At 54.6% G+C, this 21,226-nt stretch overlaps 1 protein-coding gene across 1 annotated transcript; it reads right to left on the reverse strand.

Moving 5' to 3' along the window:
• Positions 1-4,374: 4,374 nt before the first annotated feature.
• EN2 (engrailed homeobox 2) lies at positions 4,375-8,857 on the reverse strand. The gene is made up of 2 exons (XM_032694416.1): positions 8,317-8,857; positions 4,375-6,547 (listed from the first exon to the last, which is right to left on the reverse strand). Exons 1-2 carry the CDS (start codon positions 8,855-8,857, stop codon positions 6,231-6,233), a joined length of 858 nt encoding a protein of 285 aa, XP_032550307.1. The 3' UTR covers positions 4,375-6,230.
• Between the last annotated feature and the right edge of the window lie 12,369 nt (positions 8,858-21,226).

Genomic DNA, 21,226 nt, shown 5'->3' on the forward strand with positions numbered 1-21,226 from the left:
TGCTCCCATCTCCGCTGCTCCTCTAGTCCCTGGGGGGAGGAAGCCCCTCTGACCTCTGGCATGGGAACTTGAAAGGTGAAGGGTCACCCAGTCCTTCCCCACACCCACCACGGCAGGTTTGGCTTCCTTCCCTCTTCCCAGCACCCCCTCCACCATATTTGCCCAGGAAATGGACATACGGCTGGCTTGGGGGATGCTGTGCTGGTTCGTGGGCACGGCCGGGCATTCACTCCCAGCCTGCGGGGACACTGCTGGGCACCAGGACGGGGCGGAGGGCGAGGGGGGGGGACGAGAGTCCGGCTTCAGCCCCGTGCAAATCCATCAAGTCGGAAGAAATTTGGCCCCGGGCCTTGGGAGGGTGAAGGCAAGTGGAGACTGTCCGAGACTCCTGGGGCCGGGAGAGGCTCCCACCGAGCCAGGGCCGTCTGGGAGAGCGGGGGGGGGGGTTAGGGTTAGCCAGGGCTGGGCTGCTGGAGCCAAGGACACCCCGCGTTCTGCTGCTCCGGGGCCCCTCCCGGGCTGCCCCATCTCTGTCCCCGCGGGGAGCAGACACTGAAAAGAGCAGTCCCTGTAGGAGAAGAAACTATATTTTTTTCCCCCTCTTTCCCCCTTGGGGAAGTACATGGTGGCTGCAACCCTAAAGCACCGGGCACCGGGGTGCTGCGGGGACACGGGCCCCTTCCCTCCACCACTCTCCTGGAAAAGGAACCGGAGAGGGAGAGGGCTGGCCTCCCCCCCACCCGCAGGGGAAGCCCCGGGGACACGCGGGGAGTGGGGCCACCCCTCCCCGCTCCCGTCTGTTGCCACGCACGGCCCCGCAGTGAGGCGGGTCATCCCGACGCGCGTGTGCATGAGACGCGCTTCTTTTTTTACCTTTCCATTTTTTTATCTTTTTTTTTAAGACCTTAAAATATGTCAAATGCCAAATTTAAATTTCTTTCCAGGTCGAGGAGACGGTGGGGTGAGAGGAAGTGCGGGTGGTAAACGTGGGCAGGCAGGGACGGGCAGAGGGCAGGGTCAGGCAGCGAGCAGGGACAGGCAGAGGGCAGGGACGGGCAGCAGGCAGGGACGGGCAGCGGGTAGGGACGGGCAGCAGGCAGGGACGGGCAGCGGGCAGGGGCAGGCAGTGGACAGGGTCAGGCAGTGGGCAGGGGCGCACAGCGGACAGGGGAGGGCAGTAGGCAAAGAGCTGTCGTCGGGCTCTGGGCGTGGGTGTCTGTGGAGCTGCCGGCTCCGTCGTCTCTTCCTGCCTGGGCTCATCCAGGCCACTTATTCCAGAAGCCGGGGCCAGGCTTTGGGCGTCAGCCTTGCCTGAGTTTGCCAGGGGTCCCAAATATGCGACAGAGCAGATTGAGGACGGGGTAGTGGTTGGTTTTAGCTGCAAGGCTCGTCTCGGTGTGTGTGAGGGGGGAGCCCAGGGCACAGCCCAGACCTGCCCCGTCCCCAGATCTACAGAACCCAGTTCCACAGTCAGGGACCGTCCCGATTTTCTGCACAGAAACACGGGACTACCTTTCGCTCCCCAAACGTGTCTGGGTGCGTTTCTGCCGGAGCCACGAAGCATCCCCCGGGCTGTCACTGCACAAATCTCTCTCCCCCTGCTACGCCGTCATCCCCGGCTGCTGCTCCCGGGCAGTCCCGGACTGCCCCTGCTCCTTCCCTGAGGGAAGTGGGAGCAAAACCTGCCCCGAGTGCCCAGGTCCAGCCCCTGCCCGCGGGTGTCGGCTTCCACTCTGCCTGTTTGTTTGTTTTTAGGGCAACGCGAATTTGTTTATAAAATTGACTCTGGCCCTTTGAAACAAATTGTTATTAACCTTCCCCTTCTGAGCATTTCATAATCACAGATGTTAGTTTGGAGATGATATCCAAACATCCCAGGGGTACTTTTGATAGCTGCATGGGCGGGGATTGAATGTGGAGGTCGGATATTAAATCAGCGGGATACAGAATTACTTTTTTTTTTTTTCCCACAAACCAGAGCTGGCTAAATAGTTTCCCCCTCTAACTCTGATATGCATTTCACAATCAATGGCGCGGGCATTTGCATACATAGTGCCTGGGTGTGGGTTTGTACATCGCATGTGCCATACCCTGCGTTAACAGAGAGCAGAGCGGAGGAACACCTTCACTAAACCTCAGTGCTCAGATGATCATTGAACAGAGTTAGGGGGAAAATACGCTTAATTAATTACACGGAGGGGCTGGTTGGCACCGGGCAAGTGCAGATGTATTTTTGTTCGGCCCTGAAATACTTCCCTGGGTTGGTGGTTTTGTTTGGTTAGTTGATTCGGTTTTTTTTTCCTGTTTTATTCTTTTTTTATGGGACTCTGCTGCTCTGGCTGGAGGGGAAGGAGTCTGCCCCGCTAGCTGGGGGAGGGAAATCTCAGGCAGAGTTGCCTGCCAGGAATAAAACGCTGCCAGGCGGTGGCTAACTCCAGGGCCAGTCCTGCCTCTGCCCCGGCGCAGCCTGGTTTTGGGGGAAACTCTGGCTCGGCTTCGGGGCTGCTCTGGGTTCGGATTTTGCCTTTTCCAAAACAAAACGGCTGTTTCAGAAAGCCGGTGTTGCTTTGCTAAAATTGCAAGAGGAGCTTGTGCGGCAGCTCATTCTGTTAAAATAATTTTTAATTTTAAATTATCGAGGGGTAATTTATCTGTGCCGTTCTTCCCAAGCCAGCGGGGAGCCGCTGCCCGGGCGTGGGAGCGCGGGCTGGGCGGCGCAAGGGAACGAGCAGCCGCTCACAGGGTGGCGAAAAGCAGCAGCGGAGCAAGTGTCTCCGAACCTATGCCCCTTCCCGTGGAAGCTTTCTCCAAAATATCGGAGGCAGGTGAGAAGTGCAGCCCGTGTGAGGAATTCGCTGCTCCCACTGAAGGCGCGGCTTACAAATGGCAAATATTTTGTGTTCTGATCTGGATAAAATCCAAGCAGCAGCGTGATATTTTCTGTCCTTGCTCCAGAGACCGAACTAACTTAGAGAAGTTCCACTACGATTTTTTTAAAATCTAAAACCAAATACCTATGCCTGCTGGTGTCACATATCTATTTTTTTATTCCCAGTATTTCTTACGAGGGGGGGAGGACAGGTGAAAACTCCACCCCTGCCTGTACGCTTAGGAGCAAGGCCAAAATTTTCCCCCGGTGCAGGTTTAGTGACTTCCTAAAAAAAAAAGTTAAATAAAATCTCCGTGGGACTTATCCTCTCTCGTGTAACACATCCACGGTGCCGTTTTCTACCATTGAGCAACCGGAGCTATTTTTCAAACCAGACTTAAAACTCTTCTTTAGTGCCCACTGCCACCGATTTTCTCCCTCGGGATTATAAATCACCTGCCTCTATTAGTGTTGGTGGCCAAAAAAAAAAAGATTTCCTCAAAGGTACGTAAACCAAAAAGGCTGGAAAAATAAAGAAGGTTTGGAAGCAGGAACTCGCAGTATCCTGGTAGCATCCCCGGCACTCCCATCGCACTCATCCCCAGCCCCAGTTTCTTCGGGCAGGTGAAGCCCTTGGTGCACCATGCCAGCGGCAGCTCCTCTCCTGGAGAATTTTGCCCCTTGCAGAATGTATCTTAAAGTAGCAGCTTTTAAAAAAAAAAATATGTAAAATAAAATATTAAATACACCTCCTCTTGGTTTTATCTGGGAGCGCGTCCCCTGCAGAAGGAACGACCCTAAGGGTGAGTGAGGCTCTGCCCTTCCTCCCTCTCCTCCTGCCTGTAGAAAGCTATTTCGGAGCTCTTGTGCCCTTTGTCGCAGCAAGGCGGGTGATCGTTTTATTTTTGTCCAGCCCGTCCTAAAATCGTGGTACTGTCATTTCCTGGGGCTGCCAAGCATTTTACAGGGTGCTCGGTTTCGTGGAGTGGCATCGGCAATATTCCATCCCCTCTTCCCGAGCTCCAGGGTTACGAGTTTTTCTAGCAGAGGTTTTCCAAACGCAGCCTGTCAGAGCATCACACCACCGGGTATTTAAAGTCTTGAAAAGGTGAAACCTGTTGACAGTAGGTGAGATTAAAAAGATTTTCCTTTGCGTTTTCAGCTCCTTTTGAGCAGGAGGAGGAGTGCCCGAGAGGGGCTCGGTGCTGGCTGGCGCTCGTCCTCTCCTTCAGCTAAAAATGAATCCCCCAAAGTTTCCTCATTAAGTCAAAAGGCTGATGAAAAGCCTGGCTGCAAAACCACCTTTCTCATAAATCGCCACGGATTTCCCCCCCCCCCACACCCCATAAAGAGCTGAAACTACGAAATACTTCTAACTCCAGCTCCAGTGCTCAGAAGTGCAGGCTAAGGACTGTATGAACATTTAGGGATATATATTCCCTAACAGCACTGCTCCATTGCAACGCCTGAGTGACACGGTTAGGATTTCATAATAAAGTGGGTTGTTTGGTTGGTTTTTTTTAATTATTATTATTTAATGCAGTCCTCGAGAATTGAAACACACAAAATGCAGCGAGAATGTTCACAATGTTGAGAACACAGTTGTAAATAGAAACATTCATATTTCATCCGATTATAAATATTTGATACTGCAATTGTAAAATGCACGTTTTATAAACTGGAGAGAAGAAAAAAAAATCCTTTGCTTTCTTGCTAAAAGACAAAGTCATTTAATCCTGGCTCCTAAGCAGCTGATGGTTATTCACAGAATTTAAAATTACAGTTTTTTATTTTATAGCTGGATTCTTTCTTTTTTTTTTCCTTTTTTTTTCTTTTTTTTTAATTTTATACTACTATGTACAATGTGTATCTATTAGAGCTGCAAAATAAAGAGGCTTTAAGGCAAAGCGAGAAGTTTTTCACCCCCTAAACAGCGTCGCAGGAGGGCCCGTTCCCGAGCAGCTGCCCACGCACACCCAGGCCCACGCAGGACACATCCCCCCTCCGGAGTGGGGAGAGGGACCCCTCGCTCCGGGAGAAACGGGTTAAACACAGCACAGCGCCTCGAACCCCCGAGAAACTACGATTAGAAGGGGGTGTCTGCGTGGGGAACGAGGGGGGGGGAGCGTGGGGAGAAACACCCACCCGCACGCTGCCGCGAAGCGTCTGCGCCAGCGGGGACCGCGCTGGGAGGGGAAGGGAGAACTAAAAACGTTCCTTTATTTAAGGAGTGGGGGGGGGGCTAAAACGCTCCCAAATATTTCGGGGATGTGATGCCGGAGCGGAGCCGGGTCTCATCCCTCGGCCGCCCCCCGCGGAGGGGGAGCGGGGCCGGGAAGGAGCAGCATCCCGGAGCAGCTCCCGCTTTTCGTTTTTCGGAGATGGGGTTCCCAAAGTTTTCCCAACAAGTTGGAAGGGAAGGGGGAGGGAGGTGCTAAGCCCATCTCTATCCCTCATCCACGCCTGCAGCCTGCATTCCGCATCCATGGATGGCCGTGGGTCTCGCTGGGAGTGATGAAGGGGCAGAGGCTCAGGAGAGGCCCCCGAGCATGTTTTAAGAAGGTGTTTTCAGATTTGTCTCCCTATCGTCACTTATATTTTTTCTTCCTTTTAAAATTAAATTCTCCACGTCTATCCCCAAAGTCAGCCCCAGACACCCCAACTCCAAAAACATAAAAAAAAGAAGAAAAAAATAAAACAAAAAAAAAAAGAAAGAAAAAAAAAAAGAAAAGGGGAGGGGTGGGGTGAAAAAAAAAGTTGGAACTCATAGAACAAATAGGAGAACTATTTATTCAGTTCACAGTCCTGTGAAATGCAGCAATAAAAATCTTTGGACTTCAGCAAAAGTTGTTTTTAATTCTTTTTTTTTTTTGAATTTCAAAAAACATTGTCCAATGTCCATTAAAACTGCGCTTAAGTCTATAAAAGGTAACTTAAGCATCAAAAAAAAAAAAAGCAACATAAAGATAGCATCTAAAATCTCCATACAACCAAAAAAAAAAAAGCAAGCAAACAAACAAACCAAAGTCAACCAACCAGCCCAATCCCCTGAAATCAAAACCAACCAACCAAAAAAAAAAAAAATCAAAAAAAATCAAAAAATATTTTATAGTCAGATATCTTGGATTTTTACACCACCTTACCTGTAAATTATATATACATAGAATATTGCAGAATTATATCTAATACACAATATTTTCACTATTAATGCTGGTATAATCTTTATACACTGGCCCTTATGTTTCTTTTTATTTTTTTTTAATTAAATTATTGCATTGTATAAACTTTGACTGCAAACGGCCCCCCTCCCCTGCCTCCCCCCTCCCTCCCTCGCCTCCCTCCCACCCCCCCTTTCCCTTGGCTATTCACTGTCCGACTTGCCGTCTTTCGCCGTGGTGGAGTGGTTGTAGAGCCCCTGGGCCATGAGGTGCACTGCCAGGGAGTTCTTGCTGCCCGTCGCCTTCTTGATCTTGGCTCGTTTATTCTGGAACCAGATTTTGATCTGGGACTCGTTGAGCCCGAGCTCCTGGGCCAGGCTCTGCCGCCGCTGCTCCGTCAGGTACCGGTTCGTCTGGAACTCGGCCTTGAGTCTCTGCAGCTGCTCGGCGGTGAAGGCGGTGCGCGGCCGCTTGTCCTCCTTGTTGGGGTTCTTCTTCTTTGGTTTGCGGGAGCGGGGACCTACGGCCGGGAGAGGGGAGAAGCACCGACACAGCCACGCTCCGCTGCGGGCGGCCCCACGCCAGGCGCGGTTCCGCGGCGGGGGCACCCACGCTCCGACAACACCACCACCACCCCCGCCAAGAAAAATAAACCCGCTTTGTGCCTCCGCTGCCAGGGGGATGCTCTGGAGGCGGTGGAACGGGAGCCGCAGACCCCGGCGCCCCCGCAGCCTCCTGTGCCCACGCTCGCTGCCCGGCCGCCCTCCCCCCCACGTCCCCTTCTCCCCCAGCCACAAACACAGTTACCGACCCTCTGCATCCCGGGGATGGCCAGCAAGGAAAACTGCACCAGGAGCAGCCACACAGAGCTAAATTTTACACCCCGAAAAAATATGATTGTTTGTTTGGTTGTTTTTTGTTTGTTTTTGTTTTTTTTTTAAGAAAACCTCTTTACTTTTTTTACTTATCTTTTAAATTTTTTTTTTGGTGAGTCGCGATAAAAATTCTGATGGAAATCCTCCTCCTCCAGTTTACTTAGGGAGAAGCATTCCGCCTCTCCGCTGCAGTGCCCATATGGCGCTGCACGGCCCGATCCGAATCGCCGGGATTATTCTCGGGAATATTATTCTCGGCAGCACAAGGAGCCTTTTCTGCCCGGGCCGAGCCATTGTGAGGATGTATGTTAATTAAATATTAACAAAGGAGAGCACCGGAGAACAATGGAGTAAATTCCAATTCAGCTCTGAATATTACCTCTGAGTAAGAGTTTGTTTTCAGACATTACGAACTAATTTTCATCTCGTTTTACGATCCCTCCTTCAGCCGGCCGGCTCCCGGGTGAAAATCCTACCTCGCTCTTTTGTAAGAGAAAGATCTATATTTTTTTTTCTTTTCCCTGGGAGCAGATCTTCTGCCTGGTGTTTCCCATGCCTTTCCCCAGCGCTTTCTACTTCTTTTTAAACAAGGTTTTACCGATCTGCCGGGACCAGCCCTGCTGTCCCCGCAGTAGCAGAAGGACATTTTACCCCCTGGTTTTATTTTTTAAATTTTCTTTCTTTTATTTTTTTTATTTTTTTACGATAATTTCAAGAGGTTCTGCCCAAGCCCTTGCCAAAGAAGTTCCTTGGTTCTTGGGAACGTCCCCCGGCCCCCACAGAGCTGACCTACAGCACATGGGGGGAAATTAAAAGAAAGAAACGAAACGGCGGCCGCTCGGAGGCCTCTTTTAGAGAAATAAACGACGCGGCTTGTTTTTGGCGAAAAAAGACTAATCAAAACAAGGCGAGGCCTGTGGAAATGCCCTCTCCCCTTTCCAAAACACAGCGCGGGAGGGGGGGGGGAGGTTCCCGGCAGGGAGGAGAGCTCTCCGGGAGGATGAGCGGGGAGCCCAAAGCCAGAATTTTTTCCTCCCTCTTTGATAAAACTCGGCAGTTGGTGGGAAATGCCCCGAGCCCAGGCGGCCCCAGCTCCGCCGCGGCGGTGGGGAGGGAGGGACCCCCGTTCCCTCCTCGTCCCTCCGGCTCCGCGCACCCCCGGCCACCCCTTCTTCTCCCCGCATTTTCAGGTCATTTTAAGCAACTCCTTCCCCCACCCACTCCCCTCCATAAAAAAAAAAAAAAAAAAAAAAAAAGAAGAAGAAAAAAGAAAATAAGAAGACGGAGAAGGAAAGGGGAGCGGGGTCTTTTCCACGCCGCTTCCCGGCCTCGAGGGCGGGCGGAGACGGCCCGGGGAGCCCGGGGAGGGTGATACGGCGGTGGGGGAGCGGGGCCGCGACGGGGCAGCGCTTACCTGAGGAGGGCCGGTCCGAGTACCGCGTGCAGTACACCCAGGCGGGCCACAGCATGGGCTGGTTCCCGGCGTTGGAGCTGGCCTGGGAGCTATCCGAGTCCGAGCTCACCGACAGGTCGCCGCCGCTCAGCCCCCGCGCCTTCAGGGCCGCCTCCAGCGCCGCGGGGTCGCCCCCCTTCTTGGCGGCGCCGTGCAGGGCCAGCCCGGCGGGGCCGCCCTCCCCCCGGCCCGGCGAGCCCGCCCCGCTGCCGGGCAGCGCAGCCCCGGGGGCCGGCGCCGCGGCGGGGCTGCGGCGGCTCTCCGCGCCGGGCCGCCGGGGCTCCGCGCCGGGGCCGCCCACCTCCTTCCTTCGCCCGAACTCGGGCCGCAGGATGTTGTCGATGAAGAAGTTGGTGATGCGATGCGGGTGCGGGTGGGGGTGCGGGGGGTCACCGGGGGGGAGCAGCAGCCCCCGCCGCCCGCCGCCGCCGGGCTCCGCGTCGCCGCCGGACTCCTGCGGCTCGGCCGCCTCCTCCCGGGGGCTCCGGCCGCCCTCCTCCATGCTGCGCGGCCGCCCCGCCGACGGCTCCGCTGCCCGCCCGCCGCCGGCCGGGAGCTGCCGAGCGCTGTCTCTGTTGTTGCTCCTGCTGTCGGTTGTTTTTTATTTAATTTTTTTAATATATATATTTATATATATATGTCTATATACAACGCACGCACAGGTGTCTATTTGCTTTCGTTTCTCCTGGCTTCGCCGGGCATTCAAAATCCAGAGTTCGCAAAAAAAAAAAAATTAAAAATTAAGAGTCATTAAAAAAAAAATAAAAAAAAGAGACAAATGCAGGGAGATCCCCTCCCCAAGCCAGCAGCCGAACCTCCACCACTTCCAACTTTGCCAAAAAATGAAAACACAGAGAGGAGGTTCCGGTCCTCCCGCCGCCGCTCCGCCGCCTCCCGCCGCCGCTCAGCCGCTCGGTCCCGCGGCGCGCTGCCGCCTGCTCCCCCGGCCGCCGCTGCCGCCGCCGCCGCGCCTCATCCGCGGAGGAAAAAAAATTAGTGGTAATAAAAATAATAATAATTGGGGGGCGGAAGGGGGTTGGTGGTGGTGGGGTGGTATTGGGGGGGGATGGGGGTGCGCGAAGAAAAAAAAACGAAGCGCCGGTGTCGGGGCGGGGTGTAGGCGGGCTCTCAGCAGCCGGTGTCCCGCGGAGGGCAGGGCGGTGAGGGGCGCCCCGCGGGGCTCCGGCCGGCAGCGCCTCGCCCCGCGCCGCCCCGCGCCACCCCGCGCCCGCACATGCGGGGGCCGCCGCGGGTGGGGAGGGAGGGGGGGGCGTCCCGCCCTGCCCTGCCGCCCTCCCTGCGCCGCGCTACGCCCCGGCGGCCGCCGCCGCCGCGCCCGGGCACTTCCACTCGGGTTGTTGTCCTTTTAGGTTTTAACGGGGCCCCCGCCGCTGACGTCGCCGGCCCGGGCGCTCCGACACGTGCCTCGGGCCAATGGTAGCCCGGGCGAGCGCACACGTGGTGCGGGGCGCCCCGGTAAGTGACAGCGCCCACGCCCCTCCCACGGACGGGCCCGGCCGCCGCGGGGATGCGCGGGGGGGAGATGCGGGTGCCCCCGCGCGGGGCGCGCACCGCGGCAGCCCCCCCGCCCTGGCCCGTGTGTCCCCCCCGTACTCCTTCCCCAGAGATGAGTTATCGGGGGTTTAATTGCCCCGGTGTTTACCGGGGGAGGGGGGCCGGCATCCCACAATTCCTTGCAGAAACGCATAAATAATATTAAGCGAGCGACGGCGATACAAAGGGGTCCGGGGGGGGTGTTGGGGGGAAGGAACAGGCCCGGCCCGGTGCCCGCGGGTTGCCCGGGGGGGCCCGTCCCTTCCCCGCCGCGCGGTTCGGCGGTAATTGACTCGTCCTTCCCGCAGCCGGACAGGAACCTTTGATCTGCCCTGACTGCTCCCCAAATGGCATTGCGGCGCTGTGCTCCCCCCCAAAACGCTGGCCTGTCTACCTCCGGACCCCTCCAAAGCCCCCTCTTCTTTAGAACGGGAAAAGCTGCCGCTGCTGCTTTACTTGTTGTCTTTAGGGAGAAATACCGTGAAACAAAATTAGGGAGCCAAGTACGGCTGCATGGCCGAAGAGTCGAGAGGGGGCTGAACAGGTTGGGGGCCACGGATCCTCGGCGGGGCGCGCGAGAGAGGAGCGAGGATGCGGGCGCGGTTCCTCCCCTCGCAGCCGACCCGTTATCCCTCCCCGGGGCCCGCACGGTGCCACCGCCCCGACGGGGCGCACGGAAAAGGGCTGCGCGGCCCCGCGGAGGGCCGAGCATGGCTGGGAGGTGGTGGCTTGGCTCCGGTGTCCGCCGCATCGCGACCCTCGGCTCTCCCCCTAAGTGACATTTTCACTTGGACGTGGCTTCCCTGCGGTGACGCGCATCACTCGCCGCCTTGAGGGAAAGGGGCAGCGAGTCCTTCCTCTCCTCTTCTTCTTTCCTTTTTGCTTTCCTTTTTCTTATTCTTTTTATTTCCCCTTTTCTTTTTAAGGTATTTTATTTTTATCTAATTTTAAATCTTTCTCCCTATTTCCTTTGTATTTCACAGCGGGTCAGGTCCACTGGCGAAGACCAGCAGTGGCTGATCCAAAGTTGTTTTGCTCAAACAAACACCCAAAGGTTAATTTCTTCAAGCGCCCCATGAAAAGCGATTAGCCTGTCTCCCAAGAAGTATTTTCTAATTACTTGGAAGCTCTCGCTTTGCTACTACCCCATAATTAAAAGTGTTCAAGGTGCTGCACTTCAAATATTTCGCTCCCGGGCGGACCCAAGTTACTGATAAAAACTTCAAACCTCCTTGAACCGCGCATTACCTGCCCACTCGCTGCCGGTACCGCGTTAACCTTTCCATTCGTTATCCCGCTCCTTCGCGGGAATATTTATACCCTACATAGGACAGGAAAGAGAATTCCTGAGGTAAACTCCGAAGAAGGAGATAAACAAAGCTGTACAAAACAATTACTGCATCTGCCTATCCTCTGACAATAATCCAGCACCTCAGGTATGCAGAGGCAGCGGGGGGGGGGCGGCGGGGGGTGAAGGGGTGATCTGATACCGAACCGAGGAAATCTGAATGGTCTATTTTTTTTTTCCAAGGTTATTTTTATCTGGGAGTTCAATCTCTGTAGAAACATTCTCCAGCAGCACGTTTGCTCGCCGGTCTGCGGGCGCCTCGCCAGCGGCATCGCGGCTTGCAGGGGCTTTTCCTTGGGAACCACTGCGGGTCACCGGGAGAGGTGGCTTGGAAATGCGATTTTGGCTTCGTTTTCTTCTTTGCTTCAGCCTCCCCTCGCAGACCTGGTGCCTGCAAATATCACCTCTCCGCACACCAGCCAGATTTTTTTCCCTTATGCTCTCCGCTTAGTTTCAACAAGGCTCATTCCATGCTGCCACTCACTAAAAATATGTGTATATATTTTCCATCTCGCAAACAGGTGAGTGTGCGGGTGCAGCGGACCCCACACACCCTGCCTTTTGCTAGGCGCTTTTGGCACTGAGAAGTTTAGAAACAGGATGATAACCCGTGAGCTCTGTACGGGGAAGGAGGGAGGGAGAGAGCGGCCGACCCCCGCCCGCTGGCGGGCTGCGGGCAGGCTCTGCGGCCGGGGCCGGGCGGCGGGAATGCTCCGGGGCCGTTCGTGCCGTTCCTCCGAGCAAACCCTCTTTCCGACTTTTCCCCACACTCGGGGGAAAAAACCAACCATGAGGTGCTGAGAAACCAAAATGCCCAGAGGAGTAGTGGGAGTCCAGGGAGGGGCTGCACCTCCCGCCCTTCCAGAGCGGGATGACTGCCTGCAAAACGCTGGCATGCACCGAATTTCGTCGGGTTTTCAGCGATTGCCCCGTTTCCAGACAGTCCCCTCCCGTGCCGCCGGGGGAGGTCTGGCAGCGAGGCTACCCCGTGGGCACAGCCTGGGCACAGCGCCGCGCCCCTCTGGCAGCCCCCATGTCCCTCCCGCTCACACCCGGCATCACTTTATTTCCGAGTGAAGCCTTTGAGGCAGCTTTGCCAGCGTGTTGGAGCTGCTGGAGGAGGATAGAGGAGAGGGGAAGAGGTCGCTGCTCCTCCTTCCCCTCGCCAGGCTGACCATGTCGCAGGCGATGTGCCCGGCTCTGCCCGGCCTTCACTGGGCTCTCGCATCAATTTTGGAAGGGGAAAACCAGCAACGACCCTCGCTCAGCCCCAGCCAGGCTTTCCCCGGAGCCGGCGGGCCGGGAGAGCTCAGCCAACACGGCCGCGTTTCCCCAGTGCCGCCGGGTTCTCACTGCACCGCCGCCAACCACAAAAATAACCCCCCCTAAAACCTTCGGATTTTGCCAATTCCCCCAGTGCCAGGCAGGATGAAGGGCGCTTTGCTGCCTTTAAGCTCACACTCCGCAGCCTGTGGTGGGACCGGTAGCGCCCATCCATCCACTTCACGCGGGGAATACTTTCCCGTCAACGGGAGCAAACGGACGGGTTGGAAAACCTGGCTTCCACTTTCTTGCAGGATCATGAAAATTTTATGAGCTGCTCGTGGAGAGGGCAGAGCCCAGCTCGGCCCGAGATGGGGCTCCCCACCGAGCGGCCAGGGGCACCCGCGTGGGGCACGGGGGATGCTCGGGAGAGAATTGATGAGGGTGAATGTCACAGTCCTGACTCGGGAAGTAGCGTTCGGTCACGGCTACCGTCCGCAGCACGGAGTGACGGGGGGTAAACACCCCCTCCCGCCTCCCCTTCCCACGGGATGGAGAGTGCGCGGGTGGGGTGGGAGAGCCGGCCCCTGCCTCGCCCTGCCCCTGGTCCGGCCCTGTCCCTGGCTCGCCCTGCCCTTGGCCCTGTCCTCCGCTGCCCCGTCCTTCCCCTGCCCTCCCCCGACCCCTCTCCTTGCCCTGCCCCTGAAAAGCAGCACCCTCCCCTCCCGCCCACCGGCTGGGACTGGGGCAGCCCTCCCGGCCCCCATCGAAAACTATCAAATAACAGTAACAAAAAAACCCAATTTCGTCAAAATTCAGTAGGGTCAAAGTAAACGACTGTCCAGAGCACAATTATATAATGGTGGTTGGTGAAAGAAAGAATGAAGAGGTAGAGAAGAGAGGAGAAGGGGAGGAAAGGAAAGGAAAGGAAAGGAAAGGAAAGGAAAGGAAAGGAAAGGAAAGGAAAGGAAAGGAAAGGAAAGGAAAGGAAAGGAAAGGAAAGGAAAGGAAAGGAAAGGAAAGGAAAGGAAAGGAAAGGAAAGGAAAGGAAAGGAAAGGAAAGGAAAGGAAAGGAAAGGAAAGGAAAGGAAAGGAAAGGAAAGGAAAGGAAAGGAAAGGAAAGGAAAGGAAAGGAAAACAAGTAATAGAATGGAAATGAATGAAAAAGGAAGAAGAGATGAAGAGAATAAAAGTGAAGAGAGACAGGAACGGAAACGAGAAGAGAAGAGAAGAGAAGAGAAGAGAAGAGAAGAGAAGAGAAGAGAAGAGAAGAGAAGAGAAGAGAAGAGAAGAGAAGAGAAGAGAAGAGAAGAGAAGAGAAGAGAAGAGAAGAGAAGAGAAGAGAAGAGAAGAGAAGAGAAAAGAAGAGAAGAGAAGAGAAAAGAAAAACGGAAAAGAGAAGAACAGAAAAGAAAAAAGAAAAGAAAAGAAAAGAAAAGAAAAGAAAAGAAAAGAAAAGAGAAAAGAAAAGAAAAGAAAAGAAAAGAAAAGAGAAAAGAAAAGAAAAGAAAAGAAAAGAAAAGAAAAGAAAAGAAAAGAAAAGAAAAGAAAAGAAAAGAAAAGAAAAGAAAAGAAAAGAAAAGAAAAGAAAAGAAAGAAAAGAAAATATATAAACCCCGCGGTTTCTCAGGGCGGAGGCAGTGCTCGCTGCAACACGGCCCCGGCCCCGCAGCCCTCTGCAGTGGAGATCTGGTCCGGCCCCCCGGGGCCAGAGAGGCCTCGCCAGGACACTGGGTGACACTGGGTGCCGATTGCCTCCCCGGGGTGCCTGGACTTTGTTCTGCCGAGCCGTCGCCTTACAAACTTGAATCATAACCAGGGATGAAATTATAAGTCGCTGCGGGGAAGTTTTTGGCCTGTGCACAGAAATAGTTTGTGTCCCCTTGTTAAAATAATAAATAAATTAATTAAAATAGTTAAAAGATAAGGCTGGGAGCTGAACCTTCTTCCTTTGTCTTTGTGTTGCACCACAGCCCCTTTGCAAAGAAGCAGAAAACCGGCCCCAGTTTGTGCCGCCCGCAGCTGGGTGGGACGTGCCCAGTTCAGCCCGGCCCGGCCGCCAGTCCCCGCTGGGGATGCTCCGGCTCCGGCTGTGGCTCTGTCCCGGGCAGGGCGCACAGTCCCCGGCTGCGGTGGGCACCCACCGCCTCTCCCGAGGAGCATCGGCGGGGCCACGGCCGGGATCGCCTTTCTCTCTCTCATCTGGAGACGTGGAGGCAGAAAAGCTTCCAATAAGTGCAAACTATTTCCCCGAAACAATTTTTATTTAATCACACGAAGACGATACACCCCCCTGTTTTAAAGACACGCGCTATGTACCGGCGCCTACACAAGTGTGCACACAAGCACATGTCGCGACTGAGGAACGTTTCCCCGCTTCTCCCGTGACTTGGAGGAGTTAATCCATGCAGACACAATAGGAGCTGTTGTGACGGTAAAGTTCAGCAACTCTACACCGACCCCAGCATTAGCAGGGACTGGAGCGGGATGCTGGAGCTGCTCCTGCACTTTTCACATAGGCAGCTAATTCCCCTAAATTCCCTTGGATTTACACCTCGGCATTTACTCATAGTCAGAATAAAGCTACCGCTCTAATTAACTAGGTAATTTCAACTCCAGCTCCCCACCAGATAATCAACTTTTATGATCTCTCGAAGGCTGTTTTCCAGCTGTTGCAGACCGGGAGCCCAGCCGCACTCACCCCGCACCGCCAAGGCTCCGGGGTCGGGCAAGCTCCGAGCGGGGTTTGGGGAGAGAGTCCCTTGCACTCCCGAGCAGGACCGGTCTCCCTGTCTCTTCCCCGTCCTCCACTGCCCGAGGCTTTCCGGCAAGCCAGGGATGGGGGGTTCATGTCTGCCCCTCCGTGGGGATGGTGTCTCGGGGGGCCGGAGGTGGGATCCACGACAGCCGCCCCCACAGAGGAGACGGGCAGGGTAATGGGACCGCTCGGCTCCTCCCGGTAGAGGTGCTCCTTACCCTGGGGTGTCCCCCCGCCCTGGGCTACCCCCCTGCCCCTCCCGAGGCACCGGCCTGGCCGAGGGGCTGCCCTCAGTGATGGGGGCATGGCCCGGACACGCCGCACACACACTGCATTTCCTCAGCGTTTCCGGGAAAACAAAACCAAATCAAACCCCCTAAAACCAAATAAACAAAACCAACAGCAAAACCTGAAAAAAACCCACCCAAATTCCAAACACAAACAAACAAAAAAAATTGTCTTTTTTATTATGAATTTTTTTAACCATCAACAAACAAAACTACAGTTCTCAGCGGGGTGTCTCTGTCAGTCAGGCAGGAGTGCTGCCCGCCTGAGCGAGGGCTCAGTCTGGCTGCAGAGTGGACGCAGAGGATGCTCGTTCTCGCCTCTTCTTGCTCTGTGGAAAGTTCTTCGGGGAAGAATAGCAGCCCCGATCCCCGTCCTGCCGCGGCGCTCGCAGCTCTCCCGTCCCCACCTGCCCGCAGCGGGACCTCGACACCCTCCCCGTGTCCATCCGCGGCCGTGGGGCCTGGACGAGCCCGCAGTGCCTGGAACACGGTGGGGAGAAGCGGGATGTCCGGCGGGGGAAGGCTGGGCCGGGGGGCCGGGGGGGAGAGGCCTCCACCCCACGCCCCCCGTGCCAGCTGCGTGAGGGGGAACAGAGGTGGGGCGGGCTGGCACGGCCGTGAGTGGGAAATTTTCCTTCCTTCCTTCTTCTCCTTTTTCCCTTTTCTCCTTTCCTTTCCTTTCCTTTCCTTTCCTTTCCTTTCCTTTCCTTTCCTTTCCTTTCCTTTCCTTTCCTTTCCTTTCCTTTCCTTTCCTTTCCTTTCCTTTCCTTTCCTTTCCTTTCCTTTCCTTTCCTTTCCTTTCCTTTCCTTTCCTTTCCTTTCCTTTCCTTTCCTTTCCTTTCCTTTCCTTTCCTTTCCTTTCCTTTCCTTTCCTTTCCTTTCCTTTCGTTCCTTTCCTTTCCTTTCCTTTCCTTTCCTTTCCTTTCCTTTCCTTTCCTTTCCTTTCCTTTTCTCCCCTTCCCTTTCCCTTTCCCTTTCCCTTTCCCTTTCCCTTTCCCTTTCCCTTTCCCTTTCCCTTTCCCTTTCCCTTTCCCTTTCCCTTCCCCTTCCCTTTCCCCTTCCCATTCCCTTCCCCTTCCCTTTCCCTTCCCCTTTCCCCCTTTCCCAACTCCTTTCCCTTTCCCTTTCCCTTCCCCTTTCCCCCTTTCCCTTTCCCTTTCCCTTTCCCTTTCCCTTTCCCTTTCCCTTTCCCTTTCCCTTTCCCTTTCCCTTTCCCTTTCCCTTTCCCTTTCCCTTCCTCCCCCCTCCAGCCCCCCCCTCACCCCGAGCGCCCTCCCAACGGGAAGCCGATGGGTGGCGTGGTCGTGCCTGCCCGCGGGCATCCCGAGAGGTATTCCCGATAGGAGTGGGTCCGGGAGCTGCAGCCTGGCCAGCCCGACGCCCGGCTCTGCTCCAGTGCATCGCTCCAATCCCACCCGGGTGACAAGGCGGGGGACAATAAGGACCTGCCCGTTCCGCATGCAAGCCCGCGAGAATAGTAAAATACCCCACCCAGGAACTTCAAAGCCAGGGTGCGGGGCGGCGGCGACAAGGGTGTCACCTCCCTTGCCTTCCTCTCAGGGATTTTTTACAGGAGGTAAAAAGGGACGGGGACCACATCCAGCCCACGGGCGCGGTGTCAGGGCCGGGCGGGCTGCGGGAGTGTGCGGTGCTGCAGCTCTGAGCTGTTGCTCTCTGTAGGTTGATACCGTCATATTCTAAAGTTTTTTGTCCTCTTGGATTCCCGGGCTGTATTTGTCCTGTCTGTCTGGGGCTGCTTTTCTAAGTCACTTTGTAAATTTAAAGGGTTTCCCCCCCCCCCCCCCCCTTTTCCTCCCCTCCCAAGCTCACCACCTTTTTTTAATTAAAGCTTTTAACTCGCCTGGTGTTTACTGTCTTATGTAAAGTATCTAAACAAACAGACCCGGCCGAATACAAACACCAAAAAGGAGGCGGCCTCCCATTCTTACCCCTTCATTGTCCGAAAAAAAAGCGCATCTCCCCATGTCATAGCTACAGTTCCAAAAGGAAATTGCTTTTATTTGTAAAGGAGGCTTTAAAAAGCAGTGACATGAAGGGGAAAAGCTCCTTAAGGGAGGAAGGTCACGGGGTTAGGGGTGAGATTAAAGGAGCTATCTTTCCACCTCGCAGGGAAAGCGGCACTGGAGCCTCCCCAAACCTGGGAGAAGAGCTGCCAAAGGGAGGTGGAGGGGGTGGGTGAAGGGGGCGATGATGACTGGAGGAGGCCACTGGGCTCCAGGCAGTCCATAGTCCCACACAGGCACCTTTCAGCTGTCAAAGAGAGCGGATGCAAGGAGGTAAAATCCCTTCAGTGCCCCAAACCTCACTATTCTCATCATAGTGAGGGATGTGGTTGCTCTGGATCTCCAGCTCAGGCGGGCAGTGGGACGCAGAGGGCTGTGGGATGCAGAGCGATGGGTGTGGGGGGCCCTGCTCTGCACTGGGGCTTAGGGAAGGAGGCTGTGCCCCCTCCCCGAGACTGCTGCTGCCGTCTATTTGTGGGAAGCTGGGCCCGGCGATAGAAAGGAACAGGACCATGCAAGTGATCACCCCCAACCCTCCCTTCCCCTTTTCCGCATCCATCCGTGACGGTTGCAGTTTTTGCTGAATTAAGGTCCCTGGTGAAGGCGAGTCAGCGTGAGGGATGCGAGGGCACTTCCCTTCTCCTCTCCACAAAGGCGGCACCCTGCCTGGCCTCAGGCACGGACAGAAGCCGGGGGCTTCGGGGTCAACGCCGACAAAGGTGGCTGCATCCTCCCTGCGTGCCCTCTGCCTTCCTGATTCCCTTTTCAGTTCCCCTGCCCCTCTGGGTGGGCACAGACCACTCCCCTCACCTGTCTGAAACCGGGGCTGTGCCCAGCCCGATCCTGCACAGTAGCCTGGGCCCATTTCTGTAGGGCAGAAAGGGAAGAGAGATGCAGCCCTGGTTTCATCAGAGACGGAAAATGTCTTTTTCAGCTCTAAAAGGAATGCAAACAACCCTAAGAGTGATGCAAGCATCGATATTGGATCTAGCTGTGATTTGAGTTCTGGACTGTCCTGTGCTCAGGAGGTCCCCAGTAATATGTGATCCCCACCATGGCACAGGAAGGTGCCAGTGGTGGAACTCCCTCGTTCCTGGGCTGCTACCAGCACAGGTGAGCTGCTGTGACACTTCTCGGGACAGCCTCGGGAAGGTGTCTCGGAGGAAGGACATTTGGAAGGAGAGTCATGGCCATGCTTTCCCCTGGGATGAGGATGGTGAGGGGACCACATCTGCCTGACCCTTTCAGGGTTGCAAGAGTAGCACTGTGCACTTATCCTGCATTGCCAGGATGCAGATACAGGGACAGTCCTGCTCAGGCTGCACGGGAAGATGCAGAATGTTTTCTGTGTGCAGCCTTTGAGGCAAATGTTATTGAGCTGGTCGCTTCCTGCTGTGACCCTGAGCAGATAGCTTTGTCCCTCCATACCTGTACAGAGAGGATGATCACACACCACCTCTCCTAGTCTTTCCCGCAGTCTCAGGGCTCTGCGACATTCAGGTAGCACATAGGTAGGGTTCTGTGTCTTCTACTTGGTGCTTTCAGTCCCCAAATCTATTCTCACTTTCTTCTCCAAAGTGCAGCGGCCGCTTTGTTCTCAGTATTTAGAGAGCGAGTGAGTGAGAATGGATGTGTGGGAGGCTGCTACTTTCCTAAAATATGTGCATTTCAATTGTCCGAGGGAATTACTGACATTAGCCTGCTTTGTTTTGGGGTTTTATTAGTGTCATTCAGTAAATATCCCCCTGCAACCTGGGTAGCGAGTACCCAGCCGCGCTCACTGGAGATGCCACTTGGCACTCCGCCTGCCGCCGCAACTGCCAGAGCACAGCAAATCCATCCCCCCTCTGGCTCGCGGGCATTGGAGCTGCATTGGCTTGTGTAGAGGTGGCTCCTGCCCCCGTGTGAGCTTAGTCACAACTCCCCTGATTCATGGACTTATGTGTCATGAAGCATCTGCAAACTGTGCTGTCGTGGGGGACCTCTCCCGAAGGTGTGGATTCCCCTCACTCAGGCAAACACCAGTAGCTCATGTGGACCGGGAACTTGTCCTTCCCTTTTCCCTTGCCTTTCTGCATCACTGGTTTTATATAAAACCACAGGATAGACCATAAAGCCTAGCACACACTGAGAATTGACTGGGTATTGTAGATAGACACTGCTTCTATAAATATTTATAGGGGTACAGTCAGCCTTGGTATGGGCAAACACAAATGTAAATAATGTCACACACTCCTACCGTGCTCTGGATGGTGCTGTGAGCTGGAATAGCAGTTCCTTGTGAAATCAATTTAATGAATCACTTATGGTAGGAGGGAAATAATCCCAGCAGCGTTTTTATGCCTAATAGCAGGACCATTGTGATGATGGCTGTGTTATCCAGCAAGCCTCTGCCTGGGGAGAGGAGAAGGGGCCTGCACAAATTTCCCAGCAGAGGAAGGTGAAGATGAAGAAGATGAAGAACCACCAGAGGAGACATGTGGGTGCAGGTGACAGAAATGAGAAAGCGAATGCTGGGTTTTCCTGGCTGGTACCCACAAGGATGTTGAGATGTCAGCTGGGATGGTGGCTGTTGGCACAAGGAGAGGTGCCCTGGGCAGAATGACTTACTTGGTGAGAAGGGGGTGAGCAAGGAGTGCATGACCTGAAATGTATGGGCTTATGTGGGAAGGGATGCTGCATACCCTCAGCCCCTCTAGCATCAAATACCCATGAGCATTCGGGTTTTTTAAGCGAATTTGTCCCCTAAATATCTGCGCACCCTCAGCTAGCACTGCCAAACCCTCTCTGGACATGGATGTCTTGCATTTTTCACCTCTGCCAGAAAAGGGAAGAGACAAAGTGTTCCAAGATGAAATCTCCATTTCACAACAGGATGCCTCACGTCCTTGGGTGAATAACTTCATCTTTGGTTTTCCATTTCCTGCAGCACAGTGCTCTCTCCTGACCAGGCATCTCTTCCATGCTCCATCCCTGGCACCTCACTGAGTTACACCAGGAGCCCTACAGCACAGTACAGCCTCTGGTTCCCGGTTTCTACAGAGGATGATCAAAAGTCTTTCCTAAATGGAGACAAAGCAGATCGGTATTTGCTGGTTTTCTCTGAGTGAAACCAATGGTGGTGTAAAAGGCCAGTGAAGAGCAAACTGATTGCTATGTCCTTGCAATGGCATGTGGACCTTTCAGGTGCCTCTTGCCTGAAGGATGCTGTGGGTAACTCATACAGATACAGCAGAGGATGGGGGGAATTTCACTGTCTGTGGACAAATTCCTGAAGTAATTCTCAGCCGATGGAATCACAGAACCATAGAACTGCTGATGTTGGAAGAGACCTCTGAGATCATCAAGTCCAACTGCTAACCCAGCACTGCCAAGCCCACCACTAAATCATGTCCCTCAGTGTCACATCTACACGTCTTTTAAATCCCTCCAGGGATGGTGACTTCACCACTTTCCAGTGCCAGACCAGCCTTTCACAGGTTACTCACAAGCCATTCCCCAGGGGTTCACAGCACTGACATGTTCTGCTGGACACACAGGCCACGTTAGTGCCGATCTACCCTCAAGGGGTGGATGGTGCATCAGAGCCAGGTCACATTTCTGAGGGTCTTTCCTAGCTTATAATTTTCGCTTTGGA

This window comes from Chiroxiphia lanceolata, chromosome 1 (assembly GCF_009829145.1).
Source record: "Chiroxiphia lanceolata isolate bChiLan1 chromosome 1, bChiLan1.pri, whole genome shotgun sequence".
Taxonomy (NCBI): Eukaryota; Metazoa; Chordata; class Aves; order Passeriformes; family Pipridae; genus Chiroxiphia; species Chiroxiphia lanceolata.

Bases quoted from the DNA above. Each gene is read 5' to 3' on its own strand.
- EN2 (XM_032694416.1), bottom strand. From the start codon at position 8,857: ATGGAGGAGGGCGGCCGGAGCCCCCGGGAGGAGGCGGCCGAGCCGCAG. The intron at 6,548-8,316 runs GTAAGCGCTGCC...TCCCGGCCGTAG, and splicing joins CTCGGACCGGCCCTCCTCAG to GTCCCCGCTCCCGCAAACCA.